This window comes from Periplaneta americana, chromosome 11, assembly GCF_040183065.1.
Source record: "Periplaneta americana isolate PAMFEO1 chromosome 11, P.americana_PAMFEO1_priV1, whole genome shotgun sequence".
Classification (NCBI taxonomy): domain Eukaryota; kingdom Metazoa; phylum Arthropoda; class Insecta; order Blattodea; family Blattidae; genus Periplaneta; species Periplaneta americana.
The window spans coordinates 83,708,650-83,728,399 of record NC_091127.1 but is presented as its reverse complement, the minus strand read 5'-3'; the positions used below and the strand labels follow the sequence as shown (position 1 = coordinate 83,728,399).

At 33.7% G+C, this 19,750-nt stretch overlaps 1 protein-coding gene across 2 annotated transcripts in view; it reads left to right on the top strand.

Moving 5' to 3' along the window:
- LOC138709164 (calcium/calmodulin-dependent protein kinase type IV-like) overlaps positions 1-19,148 on the top strand; it is a 581,667-nt gene extending 562,519 nt beyond the window's left edge. For both annotated transcript variants that reach the window (XM_069839721.1, XM_069839720.1), the window contains 3 exons: positions 4,047-4,182; positions 5,694-5,837; positions 8,992-19,148. In XM_069839721.1, the coding sequence (XP_069695822.1) occupies positions 4,047-4,182; positions 5,694-5,837; positions 8,992-9,093 (382 nt within the window). In that variant the 3' untranslated portion in view covers positions 9,094-19,148. The remainder of the gene's footprint in view (positions 1-4,046; positions 4,183-5,693; positions 5,838-8,991) is intronic.
- The last annotated feature ends 602 nt before the right edge of the window (positions 19,149-19,750 follow it).

Sequence of the window (19,750 nt, the reverse complement as noted above, 5' to 3'; positions counted from 1 at the left end):
GCCTTGATTAGTAACAACGAAAACGTTAAAATTCAAATTTCTCCAAAAATGCAGATTCGCAACTTTACCATTGGAATGACGATATCAATACACACAAAATATTATTGCAATGTACACCTAATATCATAATATTGTAGTTTCCTGGAGAATAGAAACGATTTTAAATTTTGGTACGTACATAATATTGTAGTTTTACAGAGAACAGAAACGATTTTAAATTTTGATAAGTGGATAATATTGTAGTTTTATGGAGAAGAGAAACGATTTTAAATTTTGGTATGTACATAAATTATGTCACCAGGAAATAGGGTGCGCGCGACTATTGCACCATTAGCTTGATCATTCTTACACACCTTATCCCAAGAGTAGCCAACACCAACTAGGTGGCTTTAATTTAGGCTGCGGAGACGAAGCGGTGCATGGAACATAGATAGCGATGTTGAATCTTCGCACAGTCAATAAACATACGATTTTCTAGTTATTTGGACTAATCAACATATTTTGTTTGTTTACTTGTACGCTTATTCTGCATGAAATCGCATACGTTTTCAAAATTCATATCTTGATTCATTTCTTTGTTTAATAAAGACATAAGTCTGTAATAAACTATGTTTACTGGTATAGATTCTATAGATATTGTCTGTGAACATGGGGCCCCCAAATAATTTTTGGAATTGGGCCCCGCAACTCCTAAGGCCGGCCCTGTAGACTTGTATGTAAGTTATTCTATAAACATTCCAATTATTCCATATCTTTGTAAAATTTAGTTGTTAAAGTTATGTGTCTATCCAGAAAATTGAAACTAAAGGTAATTAACAAATACAGAGTTGTTATTGGTTTGGTTTACTGACCTAAGATATATTGTGGACCAGCTGGTACAAATCCGCCATCTGCTATTCACTCTGCTCCCCAATTCTTCCTTGCATTGGACGCTCCCATGTCTACTGTGCAATTGTTGTGAGAGCAGTTTCGTGTAAGATGCCGCATAAAACGACTCGCTATTTGACTCTGTTTGTAAGACATATTATAAGTATGAATCAGGTCACCATGTCCGTAGGGAGTTTATTGCGAAATTTCTGAATACTCGACTGCCAATGAGGCTGGCAATACATGGTAGTGAATAAATTTGAGAACATGAGGTGGGTGTTAAACAAAAAACACCCTAGAAACAGACCAGTTTTAACAGAGGTTAGATTAGATGACGAATGTTCGCCACAAAAATTCATTAGCAGACTGGCATGTCCATATCATCTGCAAGAAACGCAACACCTTTATTACATATTAAACCTTATCACTATACCCCGGTGTATGCTCTAAGGGAAGATGTTCCACATTTGCGAGTGAATTATTGCAATTGGTTTTTTAGACTCAGTTAGGGTTGCCAGGTCTTCGGGGGGGGGGGGGATGATTTTGACCGGCCATTAGAAATTGCAATTTAAAATTCTTTCATTTACTATACCGTGAGGTTATACAGATACAAATTTAATTTTGGTTACAAGTACTTTAGGGGCGCGCTAGTGTCACGGTTAAGGCATAACGCTACAAAGCCTGAGGGTCGCGGGTTCGATTCCTGATAGGGTCATGGATTTTTCCAATGATCTAATCCTTCCAGTCGCAATATTGCCCTGGGGTCTACTTAGCTTCTAACAGAAATGAGTACCAGGGGCATTTCTTTGGTGTGAAGGTGGCAGGCACATAGGATTGACACTCCTACTGCCATTAACTTGCCGACTGCCTTAACCTCTCGACCCACCTTCGGGCCATCCTGGCCTGTCATGGGGTAGCCTTTACTTTTTACAAGTACATTACCAGTACTTCAATTGTTTATTTATACTTTTTTACTGATTTCGCTTTTCTTACCAATTTTATATCACTTTTTGCATTTTGAAAAAAACTCCTGATATGGAAGGTGAAAGTTTACAACTTGTAGTTCTGACTCAATCAAGTCCTTGATACACTGATTTCTTACATCTGTCCATTTTTGTTTCATTACGTAGAATACTCCGAAATATCTGTTATCGCGCTTTCAATTTCTCACAACTCTTCGAAACCGACATCAAGCACTTCTTTCTATCCCTCATCTTCCTATACTGTAGAAATACCTCGCCTCTGGAATTCGTTACCTAATGATGTCAGGGACTGCCGGACTTTATCACAATTCAAAATTAAATTGGAAAATTTTGTCTTTGTTAATGTTTTTTAGGTATTGCTAGAAGTATTGATTTGTGTTTTTTTTTCTTTTTCTTTTTTAACCTAGATTAAAATTGCAAGTTTCTTGTTTATGTTAGTTAATTAGTTAGGATGGAATTAATTATGATACTTAATCACTCATTTAAAGTTTGTGTGACTGCAACCTGTATATTTTTGTGTGGCTTTACTTTGTTTATAGTGTTTTATTTCTCTCTCTTTATTTCTTGTGTAGCTTTACTTTGTATATTATAGTGTATTTTTTTTCTGTTTATTTCTATTATTGTATTTGTATTCCTGGTGTTGTGGAAGAGAAGGCCTGATGGCCTTAACTACACCAGAATAAATAAATAAATAAATAAATAAATAAATACTCTCTCCACTCACGCATTGAACCCAAGGATACTAAACAAATAGCCTACCACTTTACTACTGTTATTTATATTTTTCTGGTGAACATTGGAGAAAAAATGAACCCTTTTTCCTACATCAGTGCCTTCATACTTCGAACTTGCAGGTAATTGTTCTTTAGTTTCACAAAATTCCTCATATAGCTTATCAACATTAACATGTTCTTTGATTTCAAATACTTCAACAGCAGCTCGAAATCATCAAATTTTAATTGACTTCTTAAAGAAAAGTTTAATAATCTTGAACATTTATTGTTTTCACTATTACAAAATTTTAAATTATGTTTTCGCGGCCATTTTAAAATGGATTTTTTGCTGAAAAGTAAATAAACAGAAGAAAGTGTCTTAAAAGAAAAATAAAAATGTAATACATAAAAATGAACTAATAAACATACAACTTGCCGAAAAAACGTAAGATCTGGCAATCCTAGGTCACTCCATGGAAGATGGCACAATTCACCTACAACTTGTGTTTTTCTCGAGATTTCACGTAAACAGCCATGTGAACCACTTACTTACAAATGGCTTTTAAGGAATCCGAAGGTTCATTGCCATCCTCACATAAGCCCGCCATCAGTCCCTATCCTGTGCAAGATTAATCCAGTCTCTATCATCATATCACACCTCCTCAAATCCATTTTAATGTTATCCTCTCATCTCCCCAAAGGTCTATTTCGCTCCGGTCTCCAAACTAACACTCTATATGCATTTCTGGATTCGCCCATATGTGCTACATGCCCTGCCCATCTCAAACGTCTGGATTTAATGTTCCTAATTATATCAGGTGAAGAATACAATGCGTGCAGTTCTGCGTTGTGTAACTTTCTCCATTCTCCTGTAACTTCATCTCTCTTAGCCCCAAATATTTTCCTGAGAACCTTATTCTCAAACACCCTTAATCTCTTAATCTTAATGTGAACTACTACAATAACAAATAATGGTGAGCAAAAAAGCCTGTAATACTGTATCAAATCTCACAGTATTATCATAACATTGACGTCTGATGTGCTAGAAGAATAATGGGACACATATTTTACAATCAATCCAGTAATATATCAGTAATGTATCAATTACACACAGGAAGTGAAAGGTAACAATGAGTTAGAAATTACAATAAATTCAGTGGAAGAATTGGGGAGAGTGAACGAGAACACATTCACGCGATATTCTACTTGTGTGGAACAAAAGGGTCTAAATTTTCAGTGTCTATTATAAGGTAAGTGTGTTTTTGTTCAATTGTGCTGTTACGGTACTAATTCCGGCAGCCACAACCGAGTCCTCATCAAGGATCCGCGTGCTGGTACAGCAGTAAACCAAACCAACAACAATTCTGTGTAACACATGTATATAAATAGTTTAACTCCAGAGTTCATAAGGATGAAAAAAGTTTTCTGGAGCACGGAATTTTATAATTTATAATCACTTTAGAAAATAATGTACATTTTTCAGGTTATGTGGGTTTGAGCCATTCTGGGATGATACAGGTGAGATGGCTGTGTGTAGGCGCATCATCGAGGGAGAATTCAGTTTCCCTTCTCCTTGGTGGGATGATATATCAGACAGTGCCAAAAATCTCATAACACAGGTCAGTTCTTGCACTTTCAATATAGCACAAAATGAAACACTACGGTTACCATCCGTCCAGAAAAAGGAGGACATGTCCTCTTTTTCAATCACTTTATCCTGTCCGGCAGGCATTTTAGAAAAATTTTAAGTGTCTGGCATTTAGCATTTCAACTAGAATTAATATGAATATCGAACAATGTGCGATATTACGCATAGAATATCTAAACACATGGTGAAAACCTATGAAAGAATTTAACTGCTTTCAATGGTTGAAGCTGGAGTACATAAAAAAAAAAACATAAAATATGATGACCTATTGACAATGCACTGAATTCTTACACTCTAAAAAGTCACTCACTATTCATGATTTTTAAGCTATTTTATCAATTTTATTCTGCAATGTACAAAGATATGCCAATCAAGTTAATTTGGACAAAGATTTAAGTTTAGATAAACAATGGTGCAAATTCTTCAATTCCAATAGTTCTGAGAGCACTGAAACTTTCTCAGAACTCTTAAAAATATGTCAGTTCTATTTATTTATCCCAAGTCGCAATGGGAGTGCTGAGAGAGTAATTTTCCTAATAACTGCTTAATGGACAAAAGAACGAAATTGCATGCTAATAGAGACAGTCAGAGGTATCATCATGGTGAAATATAATTTCAAGGACATGTCCTGTTAACAGTTCCATAGTTATTTGTTACAAGATATAAGCTGGTCCCTTCAGGCTCTTGTAAACAAAGTGGGCTCCACTGATAAGTAGGGTACAGATGTAATACTGATCCAGCAACTAGTGAGAAAACTGACTAAGGTGAGCCATTGTTTTTATTTTTAATTTTGTTCATACCAGTTTTTAAAAAGTCCTCCTTTTTTCAGCAATGTCCTCTTATTTTAGATTTCATGTCCTCCTATAGAATTTCTTCTCATGGTAACCCTATGAAATACAAGCTTCATAATAATTGTCTAACATCTTCGCTACCACCTGTTTAACATGCTGCTCCATAAAAGGAACGAAGTGGTAACTGACTGATAGCAATATTAGTAAGGAATATTTAAATAAAAGGAATTGTTTATAACATATGCTCAGTACATATATTATGCAGAAATTAAAATAACCATTATTTTAGGTAAGGGTTTGTCATGTAAACTATTATGTATTCGAATTCATATTAGGGTAATTGTAGAAATGTGATATATGTGGTAGTGAATGGTATTAATAATAAATTAATAAGAAATGTCAGAGGTGTGTAAGTCATCGCTTTAAAACTAAATCAGAAACACATTTCACAAATAATATACTATTTCGAAAATATACAAAAGAAATTAACATTTTCTATTAAATTTGACTAAAATTAATACTTGTACTCAATTAGTACCTGCACAATTAATTCTAAATGTCTATTTAGGTCTAATGGAATAGTTTCCTTCGAAGTCTTTGTACTGTAAAGTTCAGTCAGAATATAGTAGTAAATAAGGATGAAACAGTGAGTGTTAAAGCATTTTCTTACAGTTTGTATTTGTTGTTGCAGCTTCTACACATTGAACCTATTAAGCGGCCTACTGCATCTGAAGTTCTAAATCATCCATGGGTGCGTGGTGAAACTCCCCGAAGAAATCATATGGGTAGCACCATTAAAAGACTTCGAGAATTTAACGCACGGAGAAAATTTCGAGTGAGTTTTCTCTTCAGACCACTTTAATCTGCAATTACACATTTCTGTGGATCATAAATCTGAATTTGTATTAAATTATCAATGCATATTTCAACATCTTAATTGGTCAGCACGAATTACAGAAAATAATTTATTCGACTAGTGAAATGTAATAAGGTGGTAGTGGTGATACTCATATTCACATCTGGTCAAAGGTCGCAGTAGATGAGACAACTGATCATCTAGCGAGTAACACGATTAGAAATATTCATGTTGAACCAAATCCATTTTCTGGTATTCCATAAAATTTGGTGTGCTTTGCAATAAAGAAACAGGTAGAGATAGAAAACACTAGCTCCTACACATCTTTCGTGTGAAAGGGGATGACTGAAAGGCCTTTTAACACCATAAACTGATCTGAAAAGGATCGACTTCAGAGTGATGAGAATATTGAAAAGAAATTTTTCTTTACAAAACACATGTACAGGTAATAGAATTAGATAATACCACCAAAAAAAGATTATGAGGAAGCTTGTAACTGATTAGGGTTCAGGACTATTTATGTTATGTATGATTGAAACAAAAGACTCACTGGATCTACAGTACAGTAGAGGAGGCAAGACCTGTCCTGTGACCTGATCATTTGCCGTGGCTCTATCACCAATGGGTATGGATGGGGAAGATAGGTTTCAGTCTGAGATGAACTTCCGTGTTTATAGATTCGTATAATATTAACCAACATGAAATAAACTCTTTTTCTAGTAGCTTATTATTATTTCCCCTCTTGCACAGCCCACATACCAGGTCTCACCTCCTCATCCACACTAACAACTTATCTAACTTGTTCCTACATCTATTCTAATAAAATTAATAGTATACGAGTAATAATTAATTACAATCATCATTATCAATAATCAAAACAACAACAATACTATCACCACCATCAATATCATAATCATCATTATTAGGGCCCGGATGTTTAGGTATCTATAACAGTTAAAACAGATAGGCAAAAAAAGGCAAGGGCAAATCGTTAAACAGCGAATGCTAAGCTCCGCCCAGACCCCTTTCCACTTTTCCCCTACAAGCTCACCACACACTCTAGTGGGAAAGAGTGGAAATAGGGGTTTAGAGTGGGGTGACATCTAGTGGAGGAAAGTGGAACAAAAAGAGTGAATGCGGCATCTATGAAGCAAAATAGGAACTTCGTCCTGTTTTCCTCTGTCTCTCCTCTCTTCTTCATGTCTTTTTTTTTTTTTTTGACTTTGCAGAGGGCAGTATTCGATCTGTCGATCTTCTTAACGAAACGCACGTATGCTTTTTTACCGAGACGAGTTGGTGGTACATTAGAAGGGAAAATGAATCTATTTATGTTGAAGGGAACTGCCATAACGTATTGCAGAAATGCAATGTGTGTCTTTGGATATGTCTTGTTGTCTAATGCACATTAATTTGGTTGTATTGTGTTGTGATGTGTTGTAAAATATTAAATACGTGCGAGGCGGTAGGCAGTGATCCACCGAAGCGGGGCAGATATTAGAGAGAGACAGTAGAGAGAGAGAGAGAGCAGGCGAGCAAGGTGCCGAGTGGCGAGGGTGGGGATAACTTCCCCTACTGGCATTTGCTGTTTTACGATTTATCCATAGTCAATAAAAACGTAAAAAAAAAGGCACAATAAATTTTAAAAAGGCATAATATATTTTAGCAATAAATTTAAATTATATTAACATAACTCACATTTTTACTTCGTAGTTTTTACATGCTGACTTATAAAATGAGCCTACTTTTTTTTCATGATTAACTGCCTTTTCACAAACCTTACATAACAAAACTGTTCCATCGGTTGAAAACACATGGGCACCAAATTCACTAACGTAAGCATGAAGTTTACTTTTCAATGGTTTACTGAATTTAGGCATTCTAGCTAACCGATCTTATACCTTCTGTCACCCGACAATAACTGACTGTTCCTCACTCAAATTTCTTTCTCCTACAATAAACACGTGTAGCACAAAATTGTAACAGTAAGATTTGAAAATATGAAATTAAATAATTGAAAATGCTACGGGACAACTTCTATGAGAACGGCTTAATATTTAAAATTATAAAGCTTATTGTCGGTGTTGTGAAGACATGACATTGTATTTTTGTCGATCATTATTCATATTACACCAATAGTATTAAAGCACGATTATTAGCAGATTAAGCACCGAACTACTGGGTGTTCAGTTCAAAATGTGTCATGGCTCGCTGTATGCCGTCATGTGGCTAGCCGATGAGCCTAGAGAATTCAATCTTCCTACACTTCCGCAGAGGTGTATAACCTATGAGGTAAAGAAGTTCCCTAGCAAGTACTGCGTTCATTCTGAAGAGTACCTACCGATACGTACGGTAATGCCGGTAGTGGCAGGAATGTGAATTGTTTGGAAATACATACTGTCGGGATATGTGGAGAGGGTTAAGACGATTACTTATGTATTTGTTGACATTAACTTCGACGGTCAACATGGACACAGAGCATTTGATTTGTGTTGTGGAATGTTACGGTACGCAACCGATGATAACAAATACCCTGCGTACGACTTGCCGGCGCAAAACACAGTTCGAAAGAGGTTATGGTAGCACACAGACCGTACAGACCGCCATCTGTTGCTACGACGTTCAAGTTATACCGTACATGTTCTCAAGTTCAGATTGAAGAACGCCTTAAATAATAGGCTTCTTCTCTAACATATAAGCTGAAACTCGCTTCAAATCGGTGACCCAACAACAGTGACATCATGACACACTTTGAAATGAACATCCAGTATATTAATTTTATTTACTATTGTTATTAAAGTGTGTCACTGTTTTATATATTTAAATTTCATACAAATTACATTACAATTAATTAGAGAATTGCAAATAAAAAATATTGCTTTAAAATGACAAAAAAGTCATTTATTATTTAATTAGTAAGAAATGCCTTAAAAAGGCAAAATAGACAAAACAAAATAAAAATTGACTCTATCACTTTGATTTACCCCAAATCACATTTATATCTATGAAAATAATGATTTACTTGTGGAATGTTACCGTACGCATCCATTAAAAAGGCATTTTGCCAAACATCCGGGATCATAATCGCAAATACTATGTTCAGCCACATCTAACATTGGACTATAATTGTTTCCAGGCAGCAACACACGCTGTGCTGGCAACTCACCGAGCCATGTATCTCATCTCTCCAGAAAGGAAGACAGCTAACAAGACGTCTCCTCCCTCCAATCAGTATTAAAAATCTATGTACTGTAATCTTTAAAAATCATCATATGACATTTGTAAATATTGATCTACTTCCCTCCCAGGAACAAATCTTCTGTATCAACTCCACAGAAGAAGATAATATCAATTTATATGTCATTATTAGCAACTTAATATTTTGTTTGTTCATTGTAATATGTACTACAACACACATTTATCTTTATTTTCTAAATTTAAAGGACAGATCTATATTTTTGTACTAGTTTATTACTATAAGTCATATAAGTCTAATTCTAGTATTTGCTTCAGAAAAATTCGTCATGATAACTTGTTACTGTGTATAAATATCACAAGAAGTTTCTAGTACATAAAACCAATGTAGCATGAGGAATGATTAGATAAAAAATAGTTTGGTTCACGTAGAAAATGGCAGTACTTTTTGATAGCTTTTAAACATAATAAAAATATTTTTTAAAACTTCTCAATTCACTTGTTCAATTTCCTCTTCTGAGAATCTACTATTGCCATTAATTTACAACCCCTCAGTTTACTGATGTATGTTCACAGTGACAATAAATAATTATTGTATATCAGAAGACGCTTAAAATAATATGAGTTGAAAAACTGAATATAAAAATTAATATACGAATGTATCTGTATATTAACTAATTTTCTATCAAAGACAGCTATAAATATATTGATTTTCGGCTAACAAGTAAGTCGTAATATTTTGCTTGCTTATTGATGAGAATTTACAATTTAAATTTAAAATGCTATGCTTAATATTTCTTATATAACCAATTTCACAGAAAGAGCAGGTGTTTAATTATATATAATATGAATAAGTATATAACTGTATGCAGTATCACCAACACTCATTTTCATTATAAAAGAAATAATGATAGGCTACTGATGGCATAAACTAATGCTATGCAATACAGTGATTGTTGGGTATGCCAGTGCCAAATTTTGTGCGAATATACTGTCACTGATTTACCTCCAAGTGCATAACTACAAAACCATACCGGTACTTTTAGTTTCAATATACTGTGATCTGTATCGAATCTGTTACTCCCATCTGCTCCTATCAGACATTTTCATTTTTCTGTAAGCGGTGAAGCAATGATGTCGATGATAAATTAATTGTAATACAATGAGGTATCATTCTACCAATGACATTTCCTCTGATATCATATCCAATATGATGATTCGTATAACTATTTCATAGAGTTTTCAATGAAATAAATTATACTGTCGATTCTAAGCACATAAAAAAAGAAAATGATTCTTTTAATTCCCATTTTATTTTGTTATTGATGACTTTAAATAGGAATTAATATTCGGCATCATCATCATTATTATTATTATTATTATTATTATTATTATTATTATTATTATTATTATTATGTGCTTTCAGTTACGTTAAAATTGTTAAAATATACTACAGAAATGACTTAAATATAATTAAAACAATTCAACATTCACATTTGTTATGTACTCGTAGTATTTCAGTGCAGCTGCTAAATGTTTATAATGTTCATACAGATTGTCTATTAAAATTATGCTTGCATTCTCGTCGTTTATAATTGAAAGAAATTCTGACAAGTAGTTAAGTAGTTTCATCAATTGAATTCATTAAAGACTTTAGTTTGTAAATAATTTCTGGAAATTTCATTGTAATTATGAACACTGGATGTATCACATTTGATTAATTCCCATATAACTTAGACCAAGGACGTACTTGCACTGAGCATGTTACAAGTAATTCTGAATTAGTTATAAAAAAGGTATTGCATTAAAAGATAACCAAATTACTTGGGCTTCATAAATTGAAAGAATGAATTAAATTCAAAGAATATTTATTTTTATAATTGTATATCACATTTTCATCCCACTGTACAATGGGACAAAACATAATATATCTCATAATCACCTTCACAAGAAAGTTAAGAACATACCAGTATCTTATAGTAACAGACCCAAATGGTAGTGCCCTCTAAAATATACCGTAAGAATAGAATTTTTTGGAACATACTATTTATCTACATATTCCTGAAGTGTAAACCAATAAGGATATTCATCCTGGTTACATACTTTTAACACTTTGTATCACTGTCTTAAGTATTTTGTTACCAGTATACTTTTTAATGTTAAAGAAAACTACCGTATGTGGTATATTACCTAGTTTTCTTTAACATTAAAAAGTTGTTAGTATAACAAAATACTTAATAAGGAGTTCCAAAACGTTGAAGGTATTTTCATCATAAGTGGAACTCCCAAAACTACCTGTACCATATATCACAACTCCAAGACTATGTGCTGATATTAACTGTAATAGGCATCTCAGTAGAGACACAGGTATATTGTGGTGTAAAGATAATTATTAAACGAATACATATGCACATAAATGCAGTTTATATAATAAACGCTCTTGTCTGTCCATAATCTTTAAAAATGTTGATGTATCATATGATTCACAGTCTTACTGATTTGCACATAACGAATTAATGTGTGACAGTACGGTATTATAAATTATCTTGTTATTAAAATATTACTGTATCGCTTCAAATATACATATATACTTCACAATTTACCTCAAAGAATTTGTAACTTTACTAAATTGTACAGGTATTTCTAATGTTTCAACATTAATTGCTTATGTTTTTTTCTATTGCTTAATGTTACTTAATTTTATCAAAACATTCCATTTACAGAATGTACTTCATTTGTGAGTTTGAAATTATCATTAATAGCTCACATACCGGTACTCATTTTCATTATACATTGTTAATTCAGCATACATTAGAATATACAATAGGCCTATAATTGATTTATTGATTATGAGTATGTTAATATGACCGTTTCCTTATCAGTGCATCCAGATATGGACTCTAATATAGTCTGGCAGTGTCGAATTTAATTTCGAATGTGGAGGCACTTAGGATGATGAGAGCAAAGTTAAATTCTGAGTGAGAGAAAAAGGGCTGATTAACTTTTTCTGAAGCTTTCTCATGGACGTCCTGTGGTACGGGACCTCGGGCTATATTTCACTTCCAAAAGAAGGTGAAGATTTGCACCACCCTTGAAATCCATCACTCTCGGCCGGATTTGAACTCATAACCTTCAAAGCATATTAAAAGCCAGAAACCAAAGACAATTGAACTAAACTGCCGTGTTCATTTGTTATAATCACTCTAATTTTATTGAAGCAAACCAGAACAGAGCTTCAAGTCAGATGAACTGTATTCTGTTATAATAATGTATGGTTTAAAATCACTACTTTTTTATCATTTTCGGAATGTTCGTGATAATAACTACTCTGTTTATAAGGAATATTATTAAGGCACTTTTTCTATTTAGCTGTACAAGAGGATCAAGCACAAGCTTAAAATACTTTACACAAGTATCAGATTCTTTCAAAAAATTGGAAATATGACATAAACAGTGAATACATTACGATATTTGTATATTCTAGAATTCTCGTCCATTTCTTTCATTCTCTGTTTTAAGTATTCCTTATTTAACCTACATTTTACTTATAGCACCAATAGTTAATCTAACGCCAGTACTAAAAAATCGTAGCCTATCTACAATATAACAATGAGCCATAATAATTAATTCACCCAACCATGTAGGCTAATATTATGCAGATAAGACATTGTCTTTAGAGGATCAGATACCATCCTTTTTTAAAAATGTTGTTGTTATCCAATGCTGGGCTTTGGCAACGAAGTCATTAGCGCTCTTGCTCTTGGTAGACTCAAAAACTCCTCCCGGCCAGGTCCAATGGACCCATTAACCAACGACAGGTGTGGCCCTCCAGTCATACTGGAGGTTTACATGAGTGGGTGATGTAACCACCATTACAAACAAAAAATTGGTGCCCACTTAAAAAACGGTTACACTTATGCTAATTAATCCTTTTATAAAAATAGTAATCTGTATTGATATTTAAAAAAACTGTTAGATTTTGGTATATGAAATCATTCTTTAATTGTAAAAGTGTAAGGAAAAAAAAAAACTTTCAAAAACTATACTTTTGAGTTAATTTCACTTTTATATTTAATTTAGGATCAATTAGGGCTATTGTGATACAAAATATCAATCTTTTGCTTTTGCTGTAATTTTTCTTTCAAAGCATACACAAATTTGAAAAGTTAAGTCATGTGCTACTTTAGACATTTATGAAGAATTTGGAGTTCAATTAATTTTTTATTTGTAATAATGAATAGAATTAAAAAACCAATGTATCATAATAGTCTTCTATGTTGGGTATCGAGTTTTGGAAAAAAAACGCTCAATTATATTTAATCTCATGTTGTGTAGTCAACTGTCCGAAGACAAGTCTGACACCATAAGGCATTACTCATGAAGTAACTAAGCCAGGAGATAATAAGGTAGAGTGGTCAGTTCCTTTCCCTCTCCATTGCATACATCGCTGACTAGTTTATGTATTGCACTAAATTTAACCTCCTATAAAAATAAAAATAAAAAGTAATACTATCAGTGAGTCTGTTGAATAGTAGCAAAGAAAAAACTTTTTGAATCAATGTAAATATTCTCAATAATGTTATTATTAATAACTAATAAGAATACAGTCACCGAATTTACTGGAAAAATTTGCTCTGATGAGATGAAATTTTCGTAGCCCCTTTCCTATGTGAAGTGTCTGATGCAGAATGATGCCCGGATTTTATCCACTCTGTTGCATAGCATTCTGCAAGAAAATCTTTTAGACATGACCCATTAATCATAAAAATCACAGATGCTAGTGTTTTTGTTTCAATTCGATTCCGGAGAGGGTACTCTGTTCTAAATATGCGTGCGGTCACTTGTAATTTCTCTACATTTTTTTTCTTCCCATTTTCTGAAACCTTCAGACAATAATTTTTCAATTACCTCCTTTTTCTTTTTATTCAAAATTGATTCAGACTTCAAGCGTGATTTGGTCCTTCCGTGATCACTAATTTTATTATTTAACTTTTTGTTATTTCTCGCATTCAACTCTTTGATAAAAGCTAGCTCAATATGAATTTACTGTCTTTAGAAGCACCATGATTTTGAATTTCTGAACAGTACAAGCACATATCCTGTTTGATGAAAACCAAGGCAATTTGTTTTCCATTTTTGAAAACATCCTTCAATTAGGCTATCGCATCCCGCAATTTTCATTATACCTATAAGTTTCACTTTCACCGCCACAGCTGGAATTTCTACCCGATGAGAAATAGGCCTGTTATTTGATGCTTGAGGTTCTGAAACACTATTCAATTCTGTAACTTTATGCCTTTTTATAAAAAATTTATCTATTTTGAAGTTAACCAAGGAACGTATTACCCTATCTCTTAATAGCCCAACATTCACTGATCTAGAAAAAACGAACTAACAACGACTACTAAGCAACTGCTAGTGAGTCTAGCACACATTTAAATAAAAAAAAACATACTTTATTAGCGTTATTGTCACTTAAGAGTTCAGTTTGAACAGTTATGGACACAAAGCAGTAATATGTTGTTTAGTCAACAGTCCAAAGACAGGTTTAAACCTTATAAGTGACAATAAAAATAAAGGCATCACTCATGAGGAAACTAAGCCAGGAGATAATGGGGTAGAGTGGCTAGTTCCTTTCCTCCTCCATTGCATACTAACTAGTAACACATTACACTAATCAGACTTCAGATTTATACAAACAATTGTTCTTCCTCTGGCACATATCGCCAAGTGAGATGTACTGCCTGATAATAGATGTATCAGCCAGAACCTCAATCAGAGATGAGCAGTAATATGAACTTTATAAAATGTTAAAAACGGTATTTCCATTGTAGCCTCTCGGACACATGCTTAGTGCAGAAAAGCTCGTTAGCCTATAAGATTTATTCTGAAGTGCAGAACCACATTATCCAGGCAATTCATTCGAGAAGGAGTTTATGTTTACAATTCATAAAATAGGGCAAATATTTCTTCTTTGACAGGCCGGGAAATTCTTTGACGACAAGGGGAAGTCTTCTAGCTCCCTATCCCCAACATTAATCAGAATTGTATCCTTTAATCGATTCCCCAGTTTCTTCTAACATGAACTCATTTACTTCTTTATTACCAATTGCCATATTTATTAGTTTATCCATATTTCTTTTTAGTCACCAGTTATATTCTATTCCAGTTTTCTTATCATAATATATGTGTTACATCATCATCGTCATCGGCTATTACTACTAATTGATCGTCTTCAAATAACAAGACACCAAAATTGCAGTACAAACTAAAAGCAGAAGCAATTAAATTTCTTTTAAACTCACACTTCTGCAACACTCGTATTTTTGTATATTAATGGAACTTCAAGATTTCTCAGTTAAAAACAGAGGTGGCTAGAGAACTTAGCTATGTATACTGATATGCAATTGTCTGAATATTTTTCTTTCTCCATTTTATGGTTTAACTATATTCATGTTCAGTTTGGGTACAAATTTTCAATGTGATTTTAAGGAATTATTGAAAATATATGGTAATTAATAGTCTATACCTAATTACAATAAGATTGAGTGATTAGGAAAATGTTTGAAACAACTCATAACAACATGTATTTTTGCTTGTCAAAATGGATCACCTGATCTTCATTCGTGAAGAATGATAGTAATGACGACTACAACGAGGATGGATGATGATGATAGGACAGACACCATTCCCATGTAAATTTAGGCTACCTTATTCTACGGTATATTATTCAATAAGGGGATTAAAATAATTATGTTTTCTTCTGTGAAACTTTTACGTCTGCCATTAAAAATGCTTCAGATTGTCAAAATGTTCTTTCTGTACTACCACAAAATGTTACCCATAATCAGAAATAGAAACGGAACAGAGTATGACTGCCCAATTTTTCTTTGAGTAATCATCTGTGTATAGCAAAATGATGCTTTTTAATAAATCTATATTCCAATTGGGCAAATCTCAGTCAAGTATGCATGTTTTTGTGAGAATAGGAGAACATGCACGACATACACTTTGCATTTAAGTTCAGACTGTATTGATGACTCTTAACTAAAATACCAGCCACTTCATATCTCTTCTGGCATTTAAATGGCCAGGATTCTAATATGTAAATAACAATTAAAGTTATACAAATACCACATTCATAAATATTTGCACAAAGCCTTTGCCTTTGTTTATCATTTTCTATTTTATAGATATATAAGAGTTGAGTGAAAATGGTTCACTTTTTAACTTAAATATTTCCATCAAGAGTAATCTACATCGAAAATTTGTAAGTCTATGTAGAAATTAATATTACACAATGGAATTATATAATCTGTTAGAAACCTTTTATATATTTAAGTTACTTTCAGAATAAAATCGCACTACAAAATAGGGTGCACAACTCAAGACATGGGCACATATTCTACTGTTATTGTGGAATTATGTAAAATGAAATGTAAGAATTTTATTTGTATTCAATAACTGACAAAAGAGAGATATGTGTTTATTTTACTTTCTTATGGATTTGTGTGAACTACAATGTATGTGTTCATAAAAGCAACAATTCTAACATGCTAACAAAGCAAGGGTCAATGTCTATTTCGTATAGACTCTCTTGGCAGTCACAATTCTTTTGTATGACGTCTTCTTAATTAGTCTTTGATAATTTATAAGGAACAGATGGAAAACCATGAAAGTTTAAGCAATGTAATGTAATACATGTGCCATAGATTGTGCATCTCAGCTGTCTGTATCCTCTTATAGGCAGTCCTGGGATATAATGTACACTCTTTGACACGGAAATTGGTCGCTGTTCACAGACTAAGTCCCATCTTGGAATAGCTCAGTAACTATCGTGTATGCTTCGTAGAAAATACGTAATTTCGTGACATACAGATACGTCACTGCTATGACTTGACTTCATCCTCGGACCTCGCTGCTTATTATTTCCTTGTGTGAATCTCATAACCCAAATGACAAATTCACGCTACAGGAAAGTGACCATTTTCCATGTCAGAGGATGTATATTGCAAGGAAGTACTTCCAAGCAGCTCCTAGTGCTATTGTCAGTTTTTTCCATTAGAAGGGCTGCAGTTCAGAACAATCGCTTACAGCTTTATAAATAATTTTGTACTATGTTAACATTAGTTCCTCTTTCATCTGTTGCTTTGTCATTTTTATATTTGAAATGACGGTAGTTTAAGAATGTTTCTTTTTGTAGATATAGATTGTTTACATTATATGTACTGTATTGTTAAATGAAATAATCACATATACATAAATATATTTTCTCATCATAAATATAAATATATATATTTCCAAATTTACGTATATTTCAATCTGCCAAAGTCTTGATATATAATATCTGTACATATATTATATGTGTTATATTATTCACAAACCATAAAGTATTCAGTTAATCAATAAATGTATTTTTCTTAGTCTGTTGCAATCTGTAATGTAGATTCGAACCTACAATCCTTTAAAGAACAAAGATCATAGCCATTGCTCCCTTCCCTCGGATACTTTATTCAAGAAAAGTTTCAACTCTTGGCACTGGTGTAGGTGTTTACCATAAAATCTTTTAATATTATATCCACATTATTTTGGGTTTGGGAATTTTTATTTTAGATAAACCTAGTAAAATTGTTGTTATTAAATTAAGAACATACAACATATTAAACTAAACATCAAAGTACTATTCATGAAATATGAGTTGATTATAACCTAATCACTGTTACTTACTTACAAATGGCTTTTAAGGAACCTCACATAAGTCCGCCAGCCCCTATCCTGAGCAAGATTAATTCCAGTCCCTATCATCATATCCAACCTCCCTCAAATCCATTTTAATATTATCCTCTCATCTACGTCTCGGCCTCCCCGAAGGTCTTTTTCCCTCAGGTCTTCCAACTAACACTCTATATGCATTTCTGGATTCAGCCATACGTGCTACATACCCTGTCCATCTCAGATGTCTGTATTTAATGTTCCTAATTATGTTAAGTGAAGAATACAATGCATGCAGTTCTGCATTGTGTAACTTTCTCCATTCTCTTTTGATCACTGTTATGGTATAAAATTATTAAAAGCATGAACTGATAAAAATAAAGATATTATTATTTCTCGAGTATAAATATGGACAAGTCATGAATGAGCACTATTGACGAAAATGTATGCCTCGAAAAAGATATAAATAAAGAGCCAAACCTGTGGATTTTTATTCCAACAATTGAACTAAAGTAATACAGCTTTCTCTCCGTATCTGCTGATTCAACTTGCCATGGATCTAAAATACTGTATTCTAAAAAGAAAATCCAGAAAGGAAAAGCTTGAATTTCCTACATTCCAAGCTCTATGTGAAATCCACGCGTATAATTTTACTTAAGAATTTTGTCATACTAACAACTTTCCAGTGTTAAAGAAAATTAAGTGGTTAATTACCCAGTTGCCGAGATTAGACTTCTTGTTGGTCATCCTCAGAACTAGTGAGGTCCTTGCGTCTTCTGGTTTCTTCAGTTGTTTTGCTGGGGTTGCGTTTGTGTGTGATAGTGTGGAGTCGAATAGGGTGTGTGTTCTGAAATTTAATTGTGTATTGAGGACATGTTGTGGATTTTTTTCTGTATCTGTATATTTCGTATTGTTGTAGTGTAATTATTTAATTTCTATTTTTTTCGGTTAAATATGTAGGATTTCCTCTGTTTCTATATTGCTGTAGGTGTAATTGGTGTTTGTGATGTGTTCTGCATATGTAGAGATGTGTGATTTGGTTATTGCAGTGATGTGTTCTTTGTATGTGTTTGAAAAGATCTCTGTCTGTCCGATGTAGAAGTTGTTACAACTATTGAATGATAATTTGTATATTCCTGTCAGGTTGTATCTGTTTATTCTGTTTGTGTATTGAGATGTTTTGTGTTCTGTATGCAAATGTAGTAATTTGATTTCCTAAATGAAGATGCGATTGTGTGCATGTGTGTGTGTGCGTCTGTGTTTTTTTTCGTATGTTTGTACGATATGTTTGTATTGTGTTTTTTTGTTTCTTGTAATTATGTTTTGTCTTTTTTATGATGTTGAGGTTGTATCCATTTTCTTGTGCTATATATTTGATGATGTATATTTCTTCGTACTCTTGCTGATACCAATGAACCAGACCCTGATTTAGTTTTTCCTGTACCCTGAGTGCCTTCCCGAGGTCCAGAGCATTGGTTTTTGTAACTTAAGATGTTTCGAGGCCTCCACTGCTACCAGGTTAACTTCTGTCCAAGGTTTAATATGGCTGATATGCCCATAAAATCCCTCCTTGAACTCTTCATCCGCGCAAGTGAATAGTAGGCATTCCCTCCACAATTTGGTAGATTCGAACCTGGGCAGGATGGTGTCCTTGGGCACCCTGTTTACGACCTCCCACACAGCATCCGAGAAATCCAGGAGCTGCTCCTCTCCTTCCTGCTCTCTCGAAAGACAGCATACTGGAGGGGAGTAAGTCCTGCCAAGGATTGTGCATAAGAGATCCATAGATCTCCCATGCCTCCTCGTAGCCATTTAGTAGCATGTTGTGCCTCTATACCACTATGACACGATCTCTTGCCTTTGGCATTTGCCTTGCTACTGAAGCCTGACTTACAGTTTCCTGTTTCTCAAGTCTTTCAGAGGTTGAAGGATGAAGCAGAGCCCCAGCACCCACAGAGATGAGTTGCAACTTTCATCGCCTCTCCCGC